The sequence below is a fragment of the Ambystoma mexicanum genome, chromosome 4p (assembly GCF_040938575.1).
Source record: "Ambystoma mexicanum isolate Mex_15411 chromosome 4p, UKY_AmexF1_1, whole genome shotgun sequence".
NCBI classification, from domain to species: domain Eukaryota; kingdom Metazoa; phylum Chordata; class Amphibia; order Caudata; family Ambystomatidae; genus Ambystoma; species Ambystoma mexicanum.
This window is the reverse complement of record NC_090927.1, coordinates 988741145-988764266: the sequence shown is the minus strand read 5'-3', so window position 1 is coordinate 988764266 and position 23122 is coordinate 988741145. Positions and strand designations below refer to the sequence as shown.

The 23122-nt window shown below is 43.1% G+C and overlaps 1 protein-coding gene across 2 annotated transcripts in view; it reads right to left on the bottom strand.

The window, feature by feature from the left end:
* BEND3 (BEN domain containing 3) overlaps positions 1-23122 on the bottom strand; it is a 64826-nt gene that overhangs the window by 12488 nt on the left and 29216 nt on the right. For both annotated transcript variants that reach the window (XM_069606568.1, XM_069606569.1), the window contains exon 3: positions 15690-15907. In XM_069606568.1, the coding sequence (XP_069462669.1) occupies positions 15690-15907 (218 nt within the window). The remainder of the gene's footprint in view (positions 1-15689; positions 15908-23122) is intronic.

Sequence of the window (23122 nt, the reverse complement as noted above, 5' to 3'; positions counted from 1 at the left end):
CCTCTGCCACCCTACAGGCGTCTGGTCCAAAAGGACAAGATCGTCGGCATGCAAAAGCCATTGAATGGGGCTCTTGCTGACAGGGGAAGGGGGAAATCTCCATCCAGATATTTAATTCAGAAATCAACAAGTTAAATAAGGTAGGGGCAAGAGTACACCCCTGCTTTAACCCTCGATAGGTAGGTATCTGTTTGGATAATTTCCCATGATGATTTAAACAAACTCCAAGTGAAGTTTGACTATAAAGTTCATGTATAATCCCTAAAAGATCATTCGGACAGCCCCAGGCTGTAAGCTTCTTCCATAACAGAAGTCCGTCAACACTGTCAAAGGCCAGCTGGAAAGCTATAAATGCCAGATACAACTGTGCCTTCGTTGTTACTACTCTTTTTATTAACAGACTCTAAATGTATCAATTCTGGGAGGCCCCAATACCTTTGACAAATCCAGACAAATAGATATCAAATGTGGAACTATTAGATTTCCACTTCATCAACTTAGACAGCATTAACAATGCAAAAATCTTCACTGGAGGATCAAAGAGGGCAATCAGCCGATAATTACTCAGGGATCTCATGTCCCTCTTTTTGAAGATTGGTATAATAATTGCAGTTTGCCATGATGAAGGTATCTGTCTGATCTTGAGCACCCGAGTGAAGATCGTCATAAGCACATCAGTCCATAATTCTGTATCCGCCTTAAACACAGCATTCAAAAGACCACCCGGTGCCGGGGCTCTCAACGCTCTGAATTTCCTCAACTGCTCAGGTACATCTTCTTTATCAAAATCTATAGGCCACTAAACCCCTGGAGGGCACCCTTCGCCATACATTTTAGATTGCACATCCTCAAATAAAGTAGTGAATTATTCAACCCAAGAGTCCTCTGAAATAGCGTTAGCTTGTAAAGCAACCTGCAGAGTGTCACCCCTCTTAATTAACCTCCAGACATCTGCAGATTCTTTAGAAACTAAAGTGGCCAGCATATCTTCTGCATCTCGCTTTGCCATAACAGCCCTATAACCTCTCCGTTTTTATATTTGAGCCTCACCTTCCCAACTTTCCCAGCATGACTAACAACGCCACCTAAAGGGAGCCTCTTTATATGATAATGATTTGTTATTTTTATAGCGCTATACATAGAACATATTTACATACAATAATCACCCCGACCGGAGTTGGTACTCATATGTGCTCTTAAAGATCTTTTCTGGATCAAAAGTGTGCTTATGTCTGAATTCAAGCTGGTCAGAAGGTATTTGCCTTATGACAAAGATGTGTAATATCCCTGTATACATCCCAGCCGGCCAGTTTCCATCACTTTCCACTCTACCATACGTGTCTACCAGGCATTTATTAAATTTATCCACCGACACTGCATCCCATTTCAACCTATTTCTACCCGTACTGATCTCAAGACCAGGAAAGTAGAACTCCTCTGAACGACTTATGGGGGGAATAGTCCATCTGATTTTAAGTATAGCATGATGACTATAAAACAATGGCAAAACCATCATATCCGAGACACATGAAAAAATATTCCCAATGACAAAAAAGAATTGATAATTGCAAACTGTGTGACTCTCGGCCGAGTGGCCATGGCTGGAATATCTCCTCCTACACCACCATTAATCATACGTAGACCCCTACATTCCATAAGAGAAGATCATTTCTGCCCACCTTTCCTCGCTGCATCCCTCCCTACCCTTTGGGCTGGTAAATAGGAGTCCAGTTCGCAAACAAGTATCATTCAAATCACCCCCCAGGATGACTGAAGATATCCTCGAGTCTTCAAGACATATATCCAATACTTCAGCTACAGAGTCTATAAAGTTGTTGAAAGAGCAGCCGGGTTCTAAGATGTGTTGATCAAGGCTGAAATTCCTACATTCAATGTTAGACTCACACCATATGAGTTTTGATACCTGGAGAAAAAGATTTGGAGCCAGCAATTCTTGGAGGTTCAACCCACTACCGTTTCCTACAGCCATCAAGAGACTCGAAGTTGGTATTCCCATTGGACCCTTTTGGCCCAGGGACAATATAACAGTAAATCCGTCCATAACTGGCTTGGTTATGAGCCAAGTTTCTTGTAAGAATATCATGTCTAATGAGGACAAAACCTTATCTTGAGGCTGAAATAAGTGGACAACCCTCTTAGTATTCCTAGACCCCATAGTGATTGCAGTTACACAATCAGCCTGGTTTAGTTACGCTTCTTTCCTATTATTTGCTAACACCCCCGAAAGCCACGACCAAGTAACTTACGGGTCTGAAGGTTTAGAATACTCCATAACTTCAGACACTGCCTGCCACCATCACTTGCTGCCTTCACTTCACTGTTCATTCTAAAAATCTATAGGAAATGGACCTGGCAGTCACTTTAAAAAATCAGAACTAAGAAACGCAAAGAAATAGGTGGGATTTCGATTACATTGGTTGCAGATTATAAAGAATGCTCCAGAAGACAAAGTTCCTGGGGTATACTGGTGAGAAGATTTCATACAGGGTGGAGATAGGAAACACAGCTGAACTACAGAGCTGAATAGACTCCTGACTGGCTTTGGTAAGTAGAGGCAATCAGCTATTCTAATGCATTTACCATAGCAGAGTAAATCTGCTTGTCAGTCTAGAATTGGCACTTTGCCAATGTCTCTGAATTCACATTTGTTGCTGGCTTCTATATTTTGGGGAAAATTAACCCTTTTTTAATCAATTTTCTCAACATATTTTTCTATCAACGGCACTTCATGAACACTAAAGATCATGATGTATTTTTGATAAATTAGCTTCCAACTACACTCTAGAGCATGCGAAAAAACATGTTTTCCCCATGCACAGAGCATATAAAAGCCTCTGCTGCTACATGTCGTTTTCTGGCCAGGATAGGTGGACTAGCATATGCTTTATGGGATGGAAAGGAGAATGTCTGCTGATGGATGCAATGGTTTAACCTGTATTTGTTTAATCCATGATATTGACTTGCCCTGGGTAAACTCCTTTAAAACCATGGGCTTTTTACAGACTTATTTTAGCCTTTTGCATTTAATGGGTTCAAAGTGGTTTGTATAATCTCACCGCTCTACTGGCTCACTAATCCGGACAGGACTACAATGAGCATATGCTTAGGTTTTACTGTGCCATATTGTAGATCGCTGTACACATTCTTGACTGGTTATACCAATTTTCTTTCTAGCAGTGTATAGGAGAAGAGTAGCATGCTATGCCTATATTCACCTACATTATTGCTGATATTGATGACTGCATATTGGTTGACTATATCATTTTTGTAATGCTCAGTTTTGCTCTGTAAGAAAATAAATATACATAATTACTAAAAAAAAAAAAAAGAAGAGTTGGAGCATTCTTGGTGCGTTTCTATTTGGAAGTACACTATACTGCAAGTGTAAATGCTTGTAGTTCTATTGATACAACTATGTAGGGAAGTTATTGATGTCATTTAATATTAATCATTTACACAAGGGTAAGAAGAATTGGTTCAACCATATTGCTCTACATACGTAAACCTGTCAGGTGCTATGGGGAAGTTTGTTTCTCTTGCACTAAACACAGAGATACAACTCTCTCCAGAGCCTTGCATCAGGTACAGCACCATTATATGCCTCAAAACCTGCAATAGGACAAAATCACTTCTGATGGAGGTCTTTGGAAAGGCCCACTCTCCCAAAATAATTCTACATTAATTATTCCTTAAGTCTTTGAAGCCCGATAGTGAATCCAAAAAGGAGTGTGAGACACCCTCCCCTTTTCTAGGCAAAGGTCCACAGGTGTTTCAACAAAAGCAAGCCTGCTTTAAGGAGCCCAATCCCCGTAGTTGAGACAAGAGGTCTTTGCCTTTTGACATCATACCCAAGTGCTTTTTGCTAAAGGAAGTGAAGGGGAAAGAAAGGAAAAAGAGGTACAGAGACAAAAGATGGTGCAACCCTCCTCCAACTATCTTGAGCTTCCTCTGTATACACTAGCCCTGCCCCTTCTCAGGTTTCCAGGCCCATAGCAACAAAGACCCTGGTGTGAGGCTGGTCCTTTTGTAGAGGATGCAACCTTTTGATGTTGGTTTGCCAGGACAACCCCTGTTGAGGGGCCACCTCTCTCTGTAGAGAGGTGTTACCCAAACTCACAAAGGAGAGGCAGAGCTATTCAGACTCTTACCCTGCTAGAGGCACTGTCAGGCTGTCTGACCAGAATACAAATAATCCTTCAACAGTTGACCTGGGCTAACAGGGCTCAAACATGCATGATATAAATCAGATGTGGCTTCTTATAGTTATGTGAATTACTATGTGTTGTATAAGTCTTATGTAACTCTGTCTGGACTGGTGAGTGTTGGAGTGTATCATGTCAGAGGGAGTGTGATGTAATGTATACAATGTGTATGTTATGAACAGGAGAATGCCTAACCCAGTGTTCCATACCCGGTCAGTTGGAGAGATGGGACCTGGGTGGTGGGCATTGGTAGGTCCTCCTCTTAAGATATTGTGGACTTACTGAAGTCAAAACATAACTTAAAGCACATATAAAGACTTATGTGTGCCTCAGAAGATTGTGCATTACAACACTATCCACCATACTTTCAGTTTGGGTATAGCTCTATGTTTGAAGATTAAACTGCCACCAGAATAGTAGTTAGTCATAACTTTGTTCGGAACAGAGATGCACACTTTAAATGCAGCCTCTGTGCTGAAGGGACTTGGCTGTCACATCAGCTGTCAAAGAGGGACCCTGAATAACAAATATTTCAAAAATCGGTTCTGAAACTGGCTTGAAGTGGTCAGATGAGTCACTGCTTGCCATAATGAGCATGCAGGGCACTATTAGTAAGGAAATGTGTATAATGTATATAAACCTATTTTTGGCGCTCGCCGAGCCCGGGTATGAATAACTGCACAGAGCCACTGGATATGTGTAACCTAATTTATTCCAACTGCAGCCACTTTCTGCCATTTCCCTTTCCTGCTCCTCCCCTTCCCCTTTCCTCTCACCGTGCCCCTGTCCTCCGCCCCTTTCTCTTAAAGGGGCTTTGCCTTAAGGCATCACTGTCTCGATGGGAACACATCAAAACCCTCATAAGATTTCCACTGACAGATCAATGTGCTTACCAGGGTCACCTCCAGTTCAGTCAGCCAAAGCCATGTGCAATTACCAGATGATGCGGCGCTGCAATATTGCCAAACCATGGTACAGGCTGGCAGACATATTTACTTGCAGGTCCATAAGCGCTGCTGAAGGAACCAGGGATGCCTTGCCATCAGTTGAAAACAGGTGTCTGGGTGTATATTAAAGTCATCAGTGTAAGAAATGCCTGGCACCCCACTGGCAAGCAGTTTTAAGTACCACTAACCATGAACACTGTAGTATGTTGTAAAGATATATTTTTGTGGACACACGCTAGCCTCTGAAAAAGAGCACAGCATTGTTGAAGCTGCTTACCCACCTCCACTGCGACCGGCTTCTTGTGGCAGTCCTCCAGAATACCAGCACCAAAATGGTACCGTATATGTTCGCGACTTTAGTGCACATATAAAACTGGAGGAGTGCTACAAGAATACCAGTCTAAAGTGGCAGGTAACGAATGTGGCAGTTGCAATGTTGGTTTGCAACCCATCCTAGCAACCGCCACATGTATTCCGAAAGTGGCGCATTCCTACCGACTTCGGAAGAATGCACCACCTTCAGAATAGGTCTTAAGTATCGAAAAGGTTGTGATTGCCTTCAAGGACCTTTTCGGTACTTAACACCAACTTGTGAATCGGGCTCTCAGACTGTTACTACTGCACGAGTTAAGAACTGGTCCTGGTGAGTTAATTTGGCAAGGGGCTAATGTAGAACAGCTTCATGCGAGTTGCGGGATAACCTACTACTTGGAATTGTTTGCGGGGCAAACAAAGCTATGTAAGGAAAAGGGACCTCGAGTTTCCAAGTGCTTCCTAACTGGGAAAGTCTCTTTTTAAAGCAACACCTTGATAAGGGAAAGGCTGGGGGAAAAGTGTCTCCTCCAAAAACTAGTAATGAATCCGGAAAAATAAATAGTCTTGCAATGAAGGAGACAAAGTGGCCAAAAACATCACAGAAAAAGAACCTGTCCTCTTAGTGTCTGAATTCACAGAAAAGTAAAAACAATATCAAAGAGTAATTTGATGGATGGGAAATAGCATGGTGAGAACTAACAAATGGAAAATAAGAGGTGAGGCTATCGTAGCGAGTGAGCCATTTCATCAAATTAAAATAAATAACGAAACAGACTAATAGTACTTAGGTTTTGTGTACTACAGGATGAGGAACTGAAGCAAGATGAGAAATGTTATGAGGTAACATGATGAACGTAGGGGAGAAATGTGCATACCAGAGGGTTAAAAGGTATGCATAGACTGGTTTTAATTTCACGTGTTCTGTGCGGTTTACCTACAGTATTTCGAATGCCATTTTTTCGAATGCCATAATGTGGAAAACATTTGGCCGGAAAAAAAAAAGTCTTTTTTTTTTCTTTTCTTTTCGAAATGTTGGTGGGGTTCACCCCCCAATCCCCCCTTATTTTATTTTTTTACCCTTTTTTTAACTCACGAAACCAAAAAAACATGTAAATTAAAAAATAACATTCGAAAAAAAGAAATTCGGCCAAATGTTTTCGACATTATTGTAATTCGAAAAAATGCATTCGACATATTAACTGGATACCATTCTGCGCACTATTTCAGGGTACACTTTATCATTCTTTCAAAAGTGAACATTTAAAACGCTGTATTGTTAGAGGAACAAAGATTGTGGTACTCATCCCTAAATGATGGGACATGTCCAGACAGACGGACAGTGACTGGTGATTGCAATATTAGGCTCAATGCATTTCTGATTTCTAATGTTTTGAAATGTCTGGTAACTTCTCATTATCCAAATTGTTTGTAAGAGCAGAAATTTACGTGCAGATATTTGCCTAAAGCAGCTGAAGAACATGCTGCGGGTCAAGAGGAGAATGAAGAGAGACTTAGCAGGTTGTATCTGGGATGATGTAAATACTGTGGCATGAGCCTGGATTGCATAGAAAAAACAGATATATGATGATAGGTTGGGATATTTGGAAAAAACTACCGGGTTAATAATGGGTGCTCGGCTTTCAAATGTACATGCGAGCATGGAAGAGCAGCCCGTAATTGAGGACTTATTAAGTGCAAATCAATGTGTGCTAATAAATATCCTATTTGCCATCACCTCAGCAAGTCAAGTGGCATATAACGTGCAGAAATCCAAGATTACCGAATGAGCAATCGAGAATCATCCAAGATTACATCGCTCACAAGTCTTGCGCCGAAAGACTAAATGCAGTTTGGGAGACCCGTCTGCTGTTTGTCCGGGAAGGAACCTGTGCAAGTGCTTCCAGCTGGCAGCAAGAGATCAAGATTGCACAGTGTATGCCCACATTAGAACCCCAATTTAACCGGTCCTGCCTGGTCCATGTCAGATGATTTGATAATGTATTAGATATGCTAACCGAGGTGCAGAAGATAGAGGACATTAAGAACAACATGTATGTGTTACAAGTGACATACAAGATTGATAAGAATACTCTGTACCCAGAATATATTTTGTGCCATTTCACCCAAGCATTTGTTCAACCTAACCTATATATGTGGGCAATCAATTGAACCGCCACTATAAAAGCCACTGTAATCTCACTTTCGTACTGGTGTGGATGCCGAAAAAGTCACAATAAAGTATTGCATGTACCTATGAACCAGATGTTGCCCATGTCCCTCAATTGTATTGAGATAAAACGAATAGGGCAGGAACAAAATGATGAGCCCCAACGAGGTGATTGCCGCAAAACATTTGCCATCCATGAGGAAACATTTATTAATTTCTCCAATTTGGAATCACTTAGTATAGGAAGGGACAGGAAATAAAGGCTCAGTTAAGGGCTGTGACGAATCGGGGGAATGTGTCCCTTCTCCCCAAGGGGGAACTGCCGCTGTGAGGCTAGGGAGGTGAGCCCGCTCCGCAACACCATCCCTAGGGGTAGAGGCAAGTTGAACCTCACCGGGAGAGACTCACATATAGGGGACAAGGACTCCAGTTTCTGTGAAGAGCTCCCTTCACCAGTAAACATGACATGGGTCAGTCAAACTCGGTCAACTATCAGGACTGGGCTGAAGAAGAAGAAGCAGAAAAGAAGAAGAAGAAGAAGAAGAAGAAAGATAAGTTGTCTCTTTAAGGAAAAGTGACCAATCCACTGATACAAGTGCATTGAAAGAGGAACACTCGTCAAGTATGAGGCAGAAAGGCAGATGCAAAGCGAGAGAGGAAGGCATCTCCAAGCTGGGGAGGTACCCTGGTAACGTGAACCTGGGAAGAGGTGGAGCTGCAGCAGAACACAGAGCCCACGAAATCCAAATCTGCTGGGAAGCAGCAGAGAGAATGCTGAAAAGACAGCATAACAGAGAGTCTGAGAAAGGACGAGCCAAATTGGGCTCGAGAATTGGTGGTGGCGGCGAGACTGCGAGAGAATCGTGGTGGGCAGCCGGTCTGCGCAACTACAGTGATAATGCCCAAAGGAAGCTGCAACAAACAGAGTGGCTCTCCATTGAGACTCTGAATAATCGAGAGGAGGAACAGCAAGTTTATGTGAGAGACACTGAAGAAGTCGGCTTAATAGTGCGGCGGAGAAACAAAACCATTGCCGGACTCGTAAGATCCCCAAAGACGTTAACTGGTGAGACCAAAGGTAATGGGGGACAGGGGAGGCACAGGAAGATCACGGACGAATTATACGACACAGATAACTCGTCTCAGTACTAATGAAAAAAACCTAAAGAAATATTGATTGAATTTGAACTGTGATAAGGCAAGGGAGAGCAATAACACTCTCTGAAGGAGAATTGAATCAAAGTGGAATATTCTTGTTGAATGTGAACAGTGGCAGTCTGAGAAAGAAAACAATATTGACCCCTGAAGCAGAGAATGGAAATATGATATCCTTGTTAAAACCAAACTGTGCAAATACAAGAAGAGGAATAATAACGATCCTGAAAACGGAGGTGAAGGAGAGTGAGGAAAGCGAGGTGACGGAGAATGAGAAAAGCTTAATGTCAACATTAATGAACTTAAATGTTTTGAATAAAAGACAGAAAGACACAGAGATACCCGAAAGAGGGAATAATGAAGTGAATACTCTTTGTCCTGGAAAGAAAGATAACACCTGTGTCCCAAGCAGAAGAGTGGGATTTATGAAAGAAAGAGTTTAAAGAGCTGAAGGCCAAAGAAGCCCTTATGATAAATCAATCTGAACCAAGTAAAATCACATCTAACGTGAAGAATACATATAGTAACATGAGGAAAGAATCGAAGAACTGATCAAAAAGAGTTACCAAGGACAATTGAAGAACACATAATGTCAATGCAGGTGCTGGGAGCACCGAGCAGGAGCAGGCAGTCATTCTCCTACCCTTTATTTTGTCTGGAATAGTGATAAGGTCAGATAGCTTTCGTTTTTGGACAGCGGCCAGATTATTTTTTTGAACATGGGTGAGCAATTTGTCCCAAAGAGGGCAGCACCACCGCCATGAATACTTATATGATGCGGTAGAGCCGCAAGAAGTCCCGATCAGTTAACAAAAATGATATAAAAAGTGGGCAACAATTCAAGTAACAGGCTACTAGCCAGCCATCAAAAAGTAACCCGCCACCTCAATTCTAAAGATATACATCGCACATAATTTCTCACTCGCCATGACTCAAATATCGCTAGCCAGTGGAGAGTGCAAATCAGAAGACTGCAGCTGTGAAATGTATCCCTGCTCGGAGCATAACCACACCCTGCATGCATATGAGTGAATCTTTATGTATGAAGGCAATGCTTGGTTTCATCTGGAAACTGGATGGAATATCATGGGTGACACAAGTTACCAGGAAGTGTCTGATTACATACAGTGGGATGATCCATTTTATTAGTAATAAAATGATGCGTGTAATTCCATTACAGGAAGGGAAATCTGTACACTTGTGCCCAGCTTCATCGGTATCCTGACACGCAGTGGCCACTTTCCAGTGGCACAGAGCAGTTTCAGAGGTCACAAGTGCTCTCTTGACAGTTGCAGTGACAGCCATGTCTCTGCAGTGCAGGGGCTGCATTTAAAATATGCACCCCTGTTACAAAACCTACATAAGTCGGAGTTTACTGCCGTGGTGGCATATACATCTTTAAATAAAAACCATTCCTTATTTAGAGTATGGTGAATGGTATTTCCCGTAATTGTTACAGTCACGGCAATTTGATATCACACATGTGTCTGCCCTTTGGGCCCAGCACAGCTGTGAAAAGAGAATGTCTATGCTTCCCAGATGAGCAGGACTGTAGCCTTTGTGATTGCCTCTCTTTGTTCCTTTGCTAAGGCAGGTAACACCCTCTCCTGAGAGACAGCCACTCCACAGGAGCTGTCCTGGGAACACAAATCAATGAACCCATTCACAACAGGAGTAGCCTTACACCAGGGTGCGCATCCTGACATCAGTCCATATGCTTTCAAACCTCGACTACCGAGCCAAACTGATGACTTCCACAATCGGCATCACTTGAAAAACGGTTCACAGCCTTCTTCAGTTCTACTCAACTTCGATATCTGTTTGCTGCTGTACCTCCACAACTGCTGCATTCAAACAGTCGACTGCACAGAGAAGCCAGGTTCACTGTTGTCCAACCACCAAGACACTGCAAAGGTACTACTGACTGATATCTGTCCCTCCCTCATCCATTTTGGGCCCTAAAGACTGGTGAGGTCACATTAAAACCTTTTTGCAACTCAAGAAGATGTCATTTGAACATGGTGTTTTCTATTGTCTTTTCTTACCCTGCCTCATCACCGAGTGAGCTGCATCTTGGTATCTTGAATATTATGTGTTCTTTCAAGGGTGGGTTTTTACATTGGTTTCTAGTTAGCTATTATTGTACATGGTGTGTTTAATAAAAGTACATATATTTTTATAGAACCTTGATTGGACACTCCTTTATTTTGAATTGTTAAACGTTGCTGTTTGGGTTGCTACCATTTGACATTCACACCCCACTTGAGAATATAGCATTCCCTCAGCCACTTTACCACAAAAGGCAAAGGAGGTACGCCTCTTAACTAGGTATGTGCCCGTTTTACCTTTATGATTGTGTCGCTTCTTGGTTTGTAGAAGTGTGAGGACTGAGTTGCCGCTTTAACTTCTACTCATCTTTCTAATCATGCCAGGGCAGAATTACATCGATCCCATTGACCAAGTACTGAAGGTCGGGGGTGTTCTGCTAAGGACGTGCACTGTTTAAATATAACAGACTTATTTTATCCTGTGTAAATGTACTATTTCAATTGTCTAAAAACTTTGAAAATCCTGATGAATCTGTGCTCGGATGCCAATTTTCCAGGACGGGATGGTCTGCTGGTTTCATGTAGTTTCTTTATAGCTGTAAAGAAATAAAGCTGTTTCTGTTTCCCACTGCTGGCTTAACAAGAGTGTTGGATGTATTTGCAGCTCTGAAACCGTCTAGGATTATTCAGTGACATAGAAATTCCACACACTATTGGTGTCATCGTGCAGCATTTTATTTTCCTCATAGCCATGCACATTCTATGGGTCAGCTCCTGCTCCTAATGGATTTAAGAACAAGTGAGGTACCTCAGAGCCATTGCCGTCGAGTGTGCCCCGGGTTGCTGTTCCTTTCAGTTCTAAGAGCATAGAACTCCTACAGAGTTTTCAAAGTGATCATTTGGGGCTCTGAAATGTCCAATGATGTATCTGCCAAACAGTCACGCTCAATGCTGAAATTTTGAACGCCAAACAAAAATACCTGACAATTCTAGGGTACATGTCTTTTTCAACACTCTTTATGAACTCAATAGGTAGAAGTGGAAGTGGAAGGCTAAGTTAGTTTAAAAGCTGCGGCATCAGACACGGTTTCTTGCCGAAGGGACCAACGAATGAACAGTGCTTCAACTAGAAGGTGTTAAATATTGTATGTTTTTCCAAGTCGCTGGAATATGTCTCTGACTTTGTGGTGCCCGGTTTTGGAGACTTTGATGTTTTAGAGACAAGGAGAGTGCCCCGATTTTAGAGATAAACGGTCATTCCGGCTGCTCTTCGACATCTGACTCAAAGAGAGGGTCTACACCATCCACACTCCCCACCTCAGAGACAAGAGATTTTGTCCACAGTCCTGCAAAAGAAAAACAAAATCTGCAGAACAAGTTTCCTTCTATTGAAACTATTGATAGTGGTGAACTGGCAGAGCCCAGGGAGGGAAGACCAAAGTAGCCATACCAGGTCAACAATTAGATCGTAATCCCAAAATGTTTAGGAGTAACTTGATCCATTAAATCACCCTAAACACTGTAAGTGCAGAGGTAGTTTATCCCAATGTCTCACTGAAAAAGAGGAAAAAAGCTTGATATCTAGTGAAGCCGTTCCACCAAGTAGGGATCTCCATACGAAACACATCTCTGGTATACATTTCGCAGAAATGTCCAGATTTATACAACTTCTCTGCAAGATAGGACTTTTGGCCTTGATGTACTGACAACTGGGTCAAGCAAACACCTAAAGTTGATGCCTTGATTGTGTGAATCCATTGAGGCTATTAAAACTGGCGTGGCTGGGGTCGAATAATCAAAGTTCTTGGCACCTGTCATCTTCCTGAAGGCTGCATAATGAGCTTCTTTTAGGGGAGCAAACGCGAAAACAAGAGGATCCGTCAGAAAACCAATGCCAGAGTCTATATGAGTATCATAAGTGCCTGTACCAAAGTGAGGGAGTGCAACATTGAAATGCTTGAAAAGAGTAAAGATGGGCATTACATCACTTAAAAATCTGTGTGACATGGGACTTAAAAGACAGTCCTTAAGGATTTGGCAGAGCAAAAGAGAAAGTGGACAGCCCTTCCTTTACCTACTTTTTCCATTCACACTGAGCCGCCAAATTCATCCTACAAATGTGCATGCGCTAACTTGGAGACGTTAAGCCTCAACAAATGCTCAACCATACACTTTTTCCTTCGATCTCCCGGAGGCCTGAATCAAACTTATTTTTCATCTCTTTTTATTTTTTTTTAAAAAAAATATATATATACACGCTCTTTTCGGCCATCGGATCATTTAGTGGCTCAATGTAAATATTGCAAAACATGGGGCGTGGGACATGGCACCCCCTATCGTTATTGTAGCATATATAGTATCTATCTGCACTGGGTGCCCACTGTGCAGATGGTGTAATACAGTGATGTCATGAGTGTTCCAATAGCTACAGTTGGGATTACAGGATGGGAGAACCTAACTGAAAGGATGTTACCTATTTAGCTCCTGCCTTTCCTACTTAACTTGCCCTGTAACTATAAATAAACATACTTATTTTTATATACTTAAGTCTCCGGTGTTATACCTGCTTCCTGATGATTTCCTCCATCCTCCAATACTACAAATGGCGACGAAGGTGGGATTCGAACCCACGCGTGTAAAGCAGTTAACTGGGAAGGAGAACCAGTTGAATCCCCTGTCCCAAATAAGCAAAGAAGCTTTCGTAATCAATAGAGTAATATGAGTAATTCTGACCCGAAGAATGGCTTTATCACTGCAGACTTTGTTAAGAAATTAGGAGCGCACAATTTTACAAGTTGGGAAGGTAAGGAATCCACAACAGAAACAGTGCGTTTTTATTTTTCCATAAAGGCCAACAATACGACGTGGGAAACCAAAGCAACCGCTGCCGGGTTGAATGTGATATTGATCCAAGTGGGACTAGAGGTTGGAAAGGTTAAAAGTATATTCTTGGGGATCGCTTAAATCTTGTCAAGAAAATAGTATGGTGCAACATTTGAAAGTGACCAAAAGGGAGGGAGCATTACTGTGGTTTTTAGGAGGGAAAATAGCACATTTGGAATTTGAGCAGCAAGATTCATTTGAATAGACTAAAAACCTATTTGTTTAAGAAAATGGCTTTCCGTTACTGGGAGTATGCCTGCTTGAGGGAATCAAGAAACCCTCAAATTTGATTTCTGCGTCAACGCTATTCACGCATGTGCATAATTTGCTAACAACTGTTTAAATTATGGGTGAACAAGGGGACACTGGGGGGGCGTGGGAGACACAGGAGGAATCCACTGTTCTCGCTGCCGTTCCTATGTGAGCCACTACTGTGGCAAGTTGAGTGATGTAAAATAGCAATTAACGTATCAATGGGAGTGTTTGGTTTATCATTCAGTGAAATTAAGTTAAGAGCAAGATGGTCAGTCTTTGGGGTGGTCACTCAAAAATGGCCTTATCCCAGGAAAGAGAAAATCTTAAGAGGGCAATGCCAGTGTAGTCTAAGACAACAGTAATTGCAGCGGGCTCATAAACCATTGGAAGAATGACCCAAACCAGTGTTCTTCCCAAATAATGGCTAGCAGCAGTACACAAATGACCTTGCTCATGACTTTTTTTTAAATGACTAACAAGAAAGAATATTTACAAAAAGAAAAGTAAGTCAAGCTAAACTCCCCAGTCAAGAGGAAGTAATTTGATTTTCTAAACTTTTCTAAAGAAAATCAGTCCTGGAATCAAGAGCTTCATCTACACAATCACACATTATTGGTAGGTGGGTTAAACAGACGGTTTGAGATGAAGGATAAGAAATGCCCATGATACTGACACATTCGAAGCTCGAGAGAGGCTCAAAATAGAAGAGAAAAAAAATCAAGCAGATTTGAATATAACTGCAACTCCATCTCCAATTTCCACAGTGCAATCACAATGAATCGACCAAAACCGAAGTAATACTAAATTGTTATACACAATCAACGAAGTTTCAATAAATAAGCCCTCCAGTTTTTCTCATTTTGCCTGTCTTGTTTCACTTGTGCCTGGATCCAATTCATTCTGCCTAGTTCTGCACGGATATGCTCATTACAAATGTTATAAATCAAGTGTTGGTGCAACCAGCTCTCTGTCAGAACACCAGGAGCAGAATAAAGTGGCAATATCTGGAATGTTAAAAATGATGTGCATTATTGTGTATTATCATCTGGCATGGAGAGGCTAGCAAACCAGCACCCGGAAACACAAGCCTGAACCCCTGAATTCCATCACATGTATTTGATGCACCCCCGCACACCAGGCTCACTCTTGAAGTTCCACCCTTAGCTCCCTGACGCACTCCTCTACCCGCACACACATCATAGCTCATCCCCAAAACTTCTCAATTCATCCGCCTCCTCCTGCAACACTGCCACAAATAAGGGTAGGATACTCACTGCCAAACTCCTGTCATATTCACGACGGCCATCTTGAAATGGTCTGATCTTCTGTTTGGTAATGCGCACAAGACTGCGCGCACCGAGCCACCAAAAGGGAACACGTTCTTGGCCCATCAAAAGACTTTCACCCGGCAAAACAGCCTGGGTGCAAACAGCATTAAGCCCATGTTCCAGGTCCGGCTTGAGAGCTAACACCCTATTCCCTCACCAGGGCTCAGGCAAGAAGGCGGTTACAACCCAAACCCACCCAAGAACTAATACAATATTATGAACAAGGTTACTTATTGAGTTAGAAAACCAGACTGGTCAACATAAATGATAAAGCTAACGTTGGATATTGTTCATAAAATGCTTTATCTCAGTTTAGCTATATAAAAAATAAACGATATAAACGTTTAGAAAAACAGTATAAAAATCACCTCAGGTATTAGACGCTTTTTTTTTATTCTTGTAATCTCTTGTTCACTGCTTGCCTTGTCACTCACAAGGTAAGTCTGTTTTCTTTTGTTGGAATGAGGTAGCAAATTAAATGATGTGTCCAAGTCATGATTCTCATCTGTCCTGGCAGTCATGGAGCAGTCCAGCACATCATCATCGTCAATGCTGGTTTCCACTTTTACAATGCTGCTCTTTGCTCCTGAAAGTGAAAGAAAGTTAATTCATCTAGTATTACATGTATTCACTCAAGGTCTTACTTAATTTAATTGCTTGTTTTAATGATAGGTTTACATACACCCTGGATATTCCTAAAATAGGTAATACAGCACAATGCCCTGGAAGCTTACTAGGATTTATAATGTTGAAGGAATAAACGCTGAAACCGCTTTTCCCCACGTGCTCCTCGGGTGTATATTGCCCAATCATCTTAAAGCTATTGCTCAGTCAGAACCCAAAAGGTACACTTTCTTCAGGGAAATTCCTTCGATTGATTTGCCCTGCTCTTCAAATGGTAATAGCTAGAATCACAAGGTCTTTATGCCATTGTATTCCCACATGTGGGATATACGCCATGCAGGACGAAGTTTTATGCGCCATGACGCTTTCTCGTGGCTTATATTGATATGGATATTGATATTTTATTTGTATCGCGCTCGTACACAAGTGTTTCAGAGCGTGACAAGGGAGGGGAACAAGGGAGAACAAAAACAACGATCTTACTAGGCCCAGCGACATTGAGAACGCGCAAGTGCATGGGAGCGGGAAGAGGGGTAAGTGCAAGGGAGGGGGGGGGAGAGGTGGAAGGTGCTGAGCAAAAATAAAAATAAGTAAATAAACAAAGCATGAATAAATAAATAACAAAGGCAACAAGCATTGGTATTGCGGCCAGCAAGTGGCAATTGCTAGGAATAAGGCAATAGACAAGTGTGTCTGAATAAGTGCAGAAGAAGAAAAAGGGGGTGGTTTTAGGGTTACAGATACAGACCCTAGTGCAAGGTATTGCCCGGAGGCAGTGGAGGTGGGTGGCAGGGTGAGAAGGTACCTGGGCCCTAAAGACAGAGGGAGACCAGGTGCACGATGCCGATGCAGAACAAATCAACAGGGGAGAGGAGGAGAGAAGGTAGAAGCAAAGAGGAAGGTCTTAAGGTGCCTCCGGAACCAGAGGTGGCTTCTGTCAGGTTTTAGAGTGGCAGGGAAGCTGTTCCAGAGGGAGGCCCCAGCCGAAGACAGAGATCCACCCCCAGCAGGTTTCTTAGAAAAACGGCTAACCCTGAGGGAGTCAGAGGTGGAGGAGTATTTACGGAGGGAGAGCTGATGGTATTTTGGACCCAGGCCCCAGAAAGCCTTGTGGATAATGCAGAGGGTCTCGAATTGAATCCTTGCAGCCGCTGGGAGCCAGTGAAGAGATTTCAGGGCTGGAGAGGTATTAGTTTTGCTTTTCACATTTGGTAGTTCGTGTTAGATCTAATGCTGTGTTGTGTACTTTGTCTGTAGAGCTTTTTGTAATGCATTTGGTGAAAATGAGCCATCCTCAGGGTTGCCAGAGCCCACGGACTAGAGTGTCATGAAAACCGTGTGATTCATTCCTAACCTTCCAGTTATCTACCTTCAGTTTTAGTAACTTCACCCCGAGTGGGGTGCGTATGCCCAGATGTGGGTCCCAAGATGTTAGCACCTGGAGGTCCAAGCGACACCTCGTGACTAAAGAGGCTGAAACATGCCTAGAGTTGCTTGTGGTCTTTTGCGCAGAAGGTAGTTGATCTAGCAGTTAGGGCTGCCACTTTTGGGGGTGGGAACAGGCCCGATTTGCATATGGTGCTTTCCTTTCTGTAATGGCATGACACACTGAAAAGCAATGGTGAGCAGGGTTGCCCAGAGCAACAGCAGTGACTATGAAGGATTCAAAACCTTCTAGCCATCATCCCTTCATTTTGCTTTGTGTCTATCCATTCTTCAAGAACTGCTGGAAGCCGTTTTTCCAGTGTTTACAAAACAAATATTACTGTTGCAGCTGTTCATTAATCTATGTGTATGCATGTTTCTTTTCTTCAATTAGAAATAGGATTGTGTATAAACAGTTCTATTTGCAGTAACGGTGGGAGGACTGGAGAGACTAAGAAGGAAAGTTTAGAAAGCATTCACAGTTGCCATCCATATTATTACAATCTGAACATCCTGAGGCATGCTGGTGCCTGTAGCCCTGACCAGCCTTTCTGCAAAAAGACATGTCCTTGTGTTTTGTGGAAATACTTTGTCTCTGAGGAGAGGAGGAGCGATTGGAATCACACTCAATCCAGCCACTCGGAGGTGCATCAGTTAGCGGCCGGAATAACCTAGTCCTCTGTGGCTCGAACTCCTCACATAAAAGGATGGGGAGTTTATCCAACTCACCACAAACCTCTTCTCCTCCAGCCTTCGCCTATTTTCCCACACAGGAGAATACACATTGTTAAGCCAGCAGGGCCCGAGGATGCATGGAGCTTTGAAAGGTGACCAGTGATTAAGAGGCAACACAGTAGCAGCAGAACTCATAAAATGCCCAACACTGACAGATGTCTTAAAGGTCCCTCCAAATTCACTATAAATGTTAAATGTTAGAGGTATTTGTACCACGCACCGTCACCAACTAAGTGGGTCCCCAGGCGCTCTGGCGGATCTGCAAACGAGAAGGCGGGATGGGTTACTAGGGCGAAGAGGGAGTAGGATAGTGAGAGAGGTGGTGTTCTGTTGGCAGCTTCATCTCGGTATACACTGTGCGCTGAGCTTTGGTGCAAGTATCGGAGCGATGTCGTTCCTCGTGTGCTGTGGGTGCAGCTTATGTGTTGTTGCAGTATGGTGAAGTGCATGCGGCTTGCGGTGCGAGAGGTGGTTCTGTGAGTTTTTGAGTGCGCTAAGTATGCAGAAAGTTTGAGCTTCTTGGTTAGTGGGTCAAGTTTTGCCGCTAGTCCTCACCGTATGGCCGGATGCATAAACCTCGGGAATCCTGCATGAAGTGTCTAGATTTGAGAGTCCTATATGGTGGGAGAGAGGTCCACGCCCAGCAGAGCAACTGTGCATAGTACCATACACTGCTGGATTTAAGAAACAATTGAGCAATTCAGTACAATCCCAGAACGCAGCTAGATCGGACGGTCCTGCACAGTGGGAGGAGGCCTACGCCTAGTAGATCAATTAAGATTATGGTGGTGGCGACTTCCTGTTGGTTCTAATGGCCTATGTGTAGGGTAGTATTCTAATGAACAATGTATAGTGATATTGGTGTAAATTGGAGAATAAATAACAATTATTACCACTCGCAAACTCTGGGGCACCCATTTTACGGAGCTTAGAAAGATGAAAAGCTGGGTCGGCCCGATCAAACATCAGCACCCAGATATCTGCATTTCAACCCGGATTGCTGGGGATCTACATAAAGAATCGGCCTCATGGGTTGAATTGGTAAAGGTTTCACTTCCCTAAGGCACAAACTGCAGATTAACTACCGCGTAAGTGGATTTTAAAGGGCTTTACCTGGTTTAATTTCGAAAAACAAGTGGTCACTTTCTTTGCAACACTGCTAGTTCATATACATATTTTTTGAGTAATTAGTATGAAGTCTGTTTTGGAAGCCTAGTCTTATTTAACTGCATCATTTTGCACTTACGCAACGTACAGTTGTATTTACAATCCTATATGCATGGCAGTAAGTATCAGAATGAAGAGCGGAGCCAGAAGGCCAGGAGTAGTCATGCCACACCAGATGTAGGGGCGGCTTGAGATCATGCTGTGAACAGGGGGATATGCATGGGTTTTGGCTGTGACATGAGCATGTAGGAAACCCAGTAGCAGGGCACGTCAGGTTATCTCGCTGCTGCCTATGAAGCAGCCAGCATCTCTGCACTTGCTGAAAACAGACAGTATCCCAGCCCTTGCTTCAAGGCTGGGGCCCGGGAAACATTGTTTAAATCTGTGACTACAGATTTACACCAAAAATTAAAATATTGCAATTCGGTGTTAATGTTTTGGTTAACCCGGAAAACATACGCAACATGTAAACAAATGCGAATGTCCTTGTGTCCTGTACTTCATAGCAACAAGGCATTCCTCAAAAGCCAATATATACAGAATTCAAAAGAAGAGGAGCGAGAGTAAGCCAGGGTAAGAGCCGGTAAAGACCAGTTCCTTGTCTGCCCCATTGTTCTCTGCTAGAACTCGGCCGAGTCTGCATGACCAGGACAAGGGGGAGGAGCCCATTACTATTAAAACACTATTAAAGTCTCTGCATGATACATCAATGAGAGGTTACTGGTACCTTAGTGCCCCCGCAGACATTCGATGTGTAGTGTAATAAAACAGGGATCCTAAACTAGAGGGGAAGGTGCCATTTTAGTCAGCATGGCAGCAAGAGAGTGATCGTTTACAGCAAGAACAGTTTAACGTCAAAAGACCAATCGGATATCAACAGAGCAAACCAATCAATAGGGTTAGAAAATCATAAAACGAAAACATGCGCATTCTCAGAATAAAATGTGATGTAGCTCGGAAAAATACCCTTGGGCATCATTCCTGGAAACAGTAAAGATACAGGAACTGGGAGTCAGGGAGTCATATTGAAGCAAACTAAACCACCACGAGATGTTGGGCATGCAGTAGAGTTCATATCAATAAAATGTTCATGGCCGGGATATCAGTGGACTGATAAAAACCTTTCTAGATATTGGTGGGGGGCCAGGACCGCAACCCCGACTTGGAGCCCGGGCCAGCCAGAAATCCAAGCAATCTTGTCGCACTGCCCTGCACAGGATTAAGGACCCCAACAGTCCACACAGGTTAACAGTAGTGTCAGAGAAGAGGGCTCTAAGTCCAACTATCCTTCCTCGGGGGCAGTAGGGAGAGGCCAAACGAAACAATTGGAACCCTCTGCTATGGGCATTCAATAGCATTCCTTAAGGACCAGTGCTGGACCTAACACAATCAAAACCACAAGGCACAGCACCACCCTGCTGCTTAGTGATGAGGGGAACTAAGTCTTTTCAAACACCTACCAAATGACAGACAAATAACAGTCAGGGGACTGAGGAATTACAGGTGGCTTGTAAGAGGCCACGCATTCTCTGCCCACGAAGGAGCAGTGCAAGGTGACCATGAAGTGGAAAAACAAGCACCTGACCTTAAAATGGCACCTGGCCCTTTTGAAGCCTGTCAATCGTAGGTTGAGCACACCTCAAGTCTATGAAACGAGTACCCTTGTTACTCAAACCAAAAGGGAGAGTCCAGTAATTACATCATCAAAATAAGTTTATTCAGATAAAATCCATTAAACGTTAAATACAATAAAACAGCAGCAATGTAAGGACAATACAATACATTTCACACAATAAATAACATGTGCATAGTTCATTTAGATTTTAAGCTACTCCAACGCAATCTTCCTGATCAGGAAAACAGTTCAAACGCCATTGTCCAAGCAACGTTTCCTTGCAATCCAAGCCCTCCTCAAATAAGAAAAAAATGCCCAAGCAACACAACTGGGCTTTGTTTGTATCAAAGGAAGATCAATGCAGGACGACATTGTGTGATTTTTTCTGTCTTCAATATTGCGTTGATCATCTTCTTTCTCAGATCCAAACATTATGGGCACAGCAAAACAAAATGCGGAAGGTTCTCAGCTGCTGAATTACAACTAGGGCATTCTGGGTCCTGCACATGACCTTGCCAGTTTGCTGTATAATTGCTCAGCAATAAAAGATCTAATCAGGTTCTTGTTACAATCCAGCGATCTATTGGATTATTGCTCTGCGTCAGGTAGCGTTGCAAAGAGTTCACTATGGTCCTAATGGCGTGTTTTCGATTTGTGTCCAATAAAAATTCAATCGACTAACGCCCCTCCATCCGAGAAATAAAAAACATTCTCAAATTGGGATCACTAGAAAAAAGCCTTGTAACTAGAGATGGCCACGCCAAGAGGCCATACCACAGAGAATGGTAAAACAAGAAGGGGTGATGCGCGTACTCCAGTTCCTGGCCAATATATTACCTGAAAAAAGGTTGCTGGGTTAAATCCCAAAGTGTCCAATACATTCACAGAGTTAAATCCCAATTGCTGCCCAATTGTTCACAGGGTTGATTCCCTTCTTGCACTGCTGTTCTCCTAGCGCTTTTGTGTCGCCAACACTCATCAGGGAGGCTGAGTTGCCTTTCTGTTCAGGTGAATCCAATAGTATTGCTGTTGCAGTCTCTAGGAATTGTGGTAACTGTAGTGAAACCATTTTAACAATTCAGGTGACCAGGAAAAGACTCCCCTCCAAAAACACACATCTTACCCTTAAAGAAATGGTTCGGTCAGAAATGTTAATTGTCCCCACTGGTCGGCCATGTGTTTTTAAGCCTAAATCGGTCGATCGTAGAAAAATTTCCTATGGACCTTACCCGAGTTTTCGTCTACTAAACACGTGAAAACAGGCGGCAGGGTGCCGCCATTTTGTGATAATCTTATCACTTGCCCCATCGCCCTGGGTGACCTGCTTTTGCAGCACTAAATCATATCCCCCGCCCCTGAGCCTGTCATCAGCAGACGCGTACCGCCCATTTCTCAACGCCAAAGCACGTCTCGTGTCAACAATCGCTGCGCTTCAGCTAATGACATGTCGTCATGGAAATGGCAGGACGCCGCTTTACTCAATAAGTATAAACAGACCGTTTGACAACACACATCAGCAGATTTTCGATTCCATTCCTCTCTGTGTGTTACTTTGAGTATTCTGTGACTCGTTTCTGTGCTCTGGTCAGCTACCTTCACCGCTTGTAGCCCGTGTGAACAGATACCTGTACCATCGCTATAAATTATTTTAGTTTGTTTACCACAAAATGGCTACAATAATGCCCTACATGTACGAGCCCGAGTATACCGAGGAGGAACTACTGGAAAGGGAAACATGCGAAACGATGGGGCTTCGGACGGCAGTTGGCAGGACCAATCAACGGATGAAGACCCAGGACCTAGTCGCATGGACGGTGTTTCCACCTGGTGTACATGCAATCGGTGCAAGCTAATGCCAACCGAGGATGAGAACTGCTGCTGCTGTGAAAACTCTGGATACGTGGCCTACATTTCGGAAGGCGAGCCACGGCCGCAATGCATCACCGAGCTGCCAGACTTCAGGGCAGCCTGCCTCACACGGTCCGTGTTGAGGATAATGATGGTGCTTATGCACAAACTTCGCGCAACTGTTCGTCCTCGTAATCCAAGTAACGAGTAAGTATACTCTGGTTGTGATGCCACTACTATTTCATGGTCGTCTCCTATTTTCAAAATTACATCTACATATCATTGTAACGCATGGAAGTTGTTCAATAGTGTGCAGTGTCTAGATAGCATTTGTCCGAGCAGAATGCCATTAGTTACAAGAATTGTTATTGACAACAAAGGTTTAAT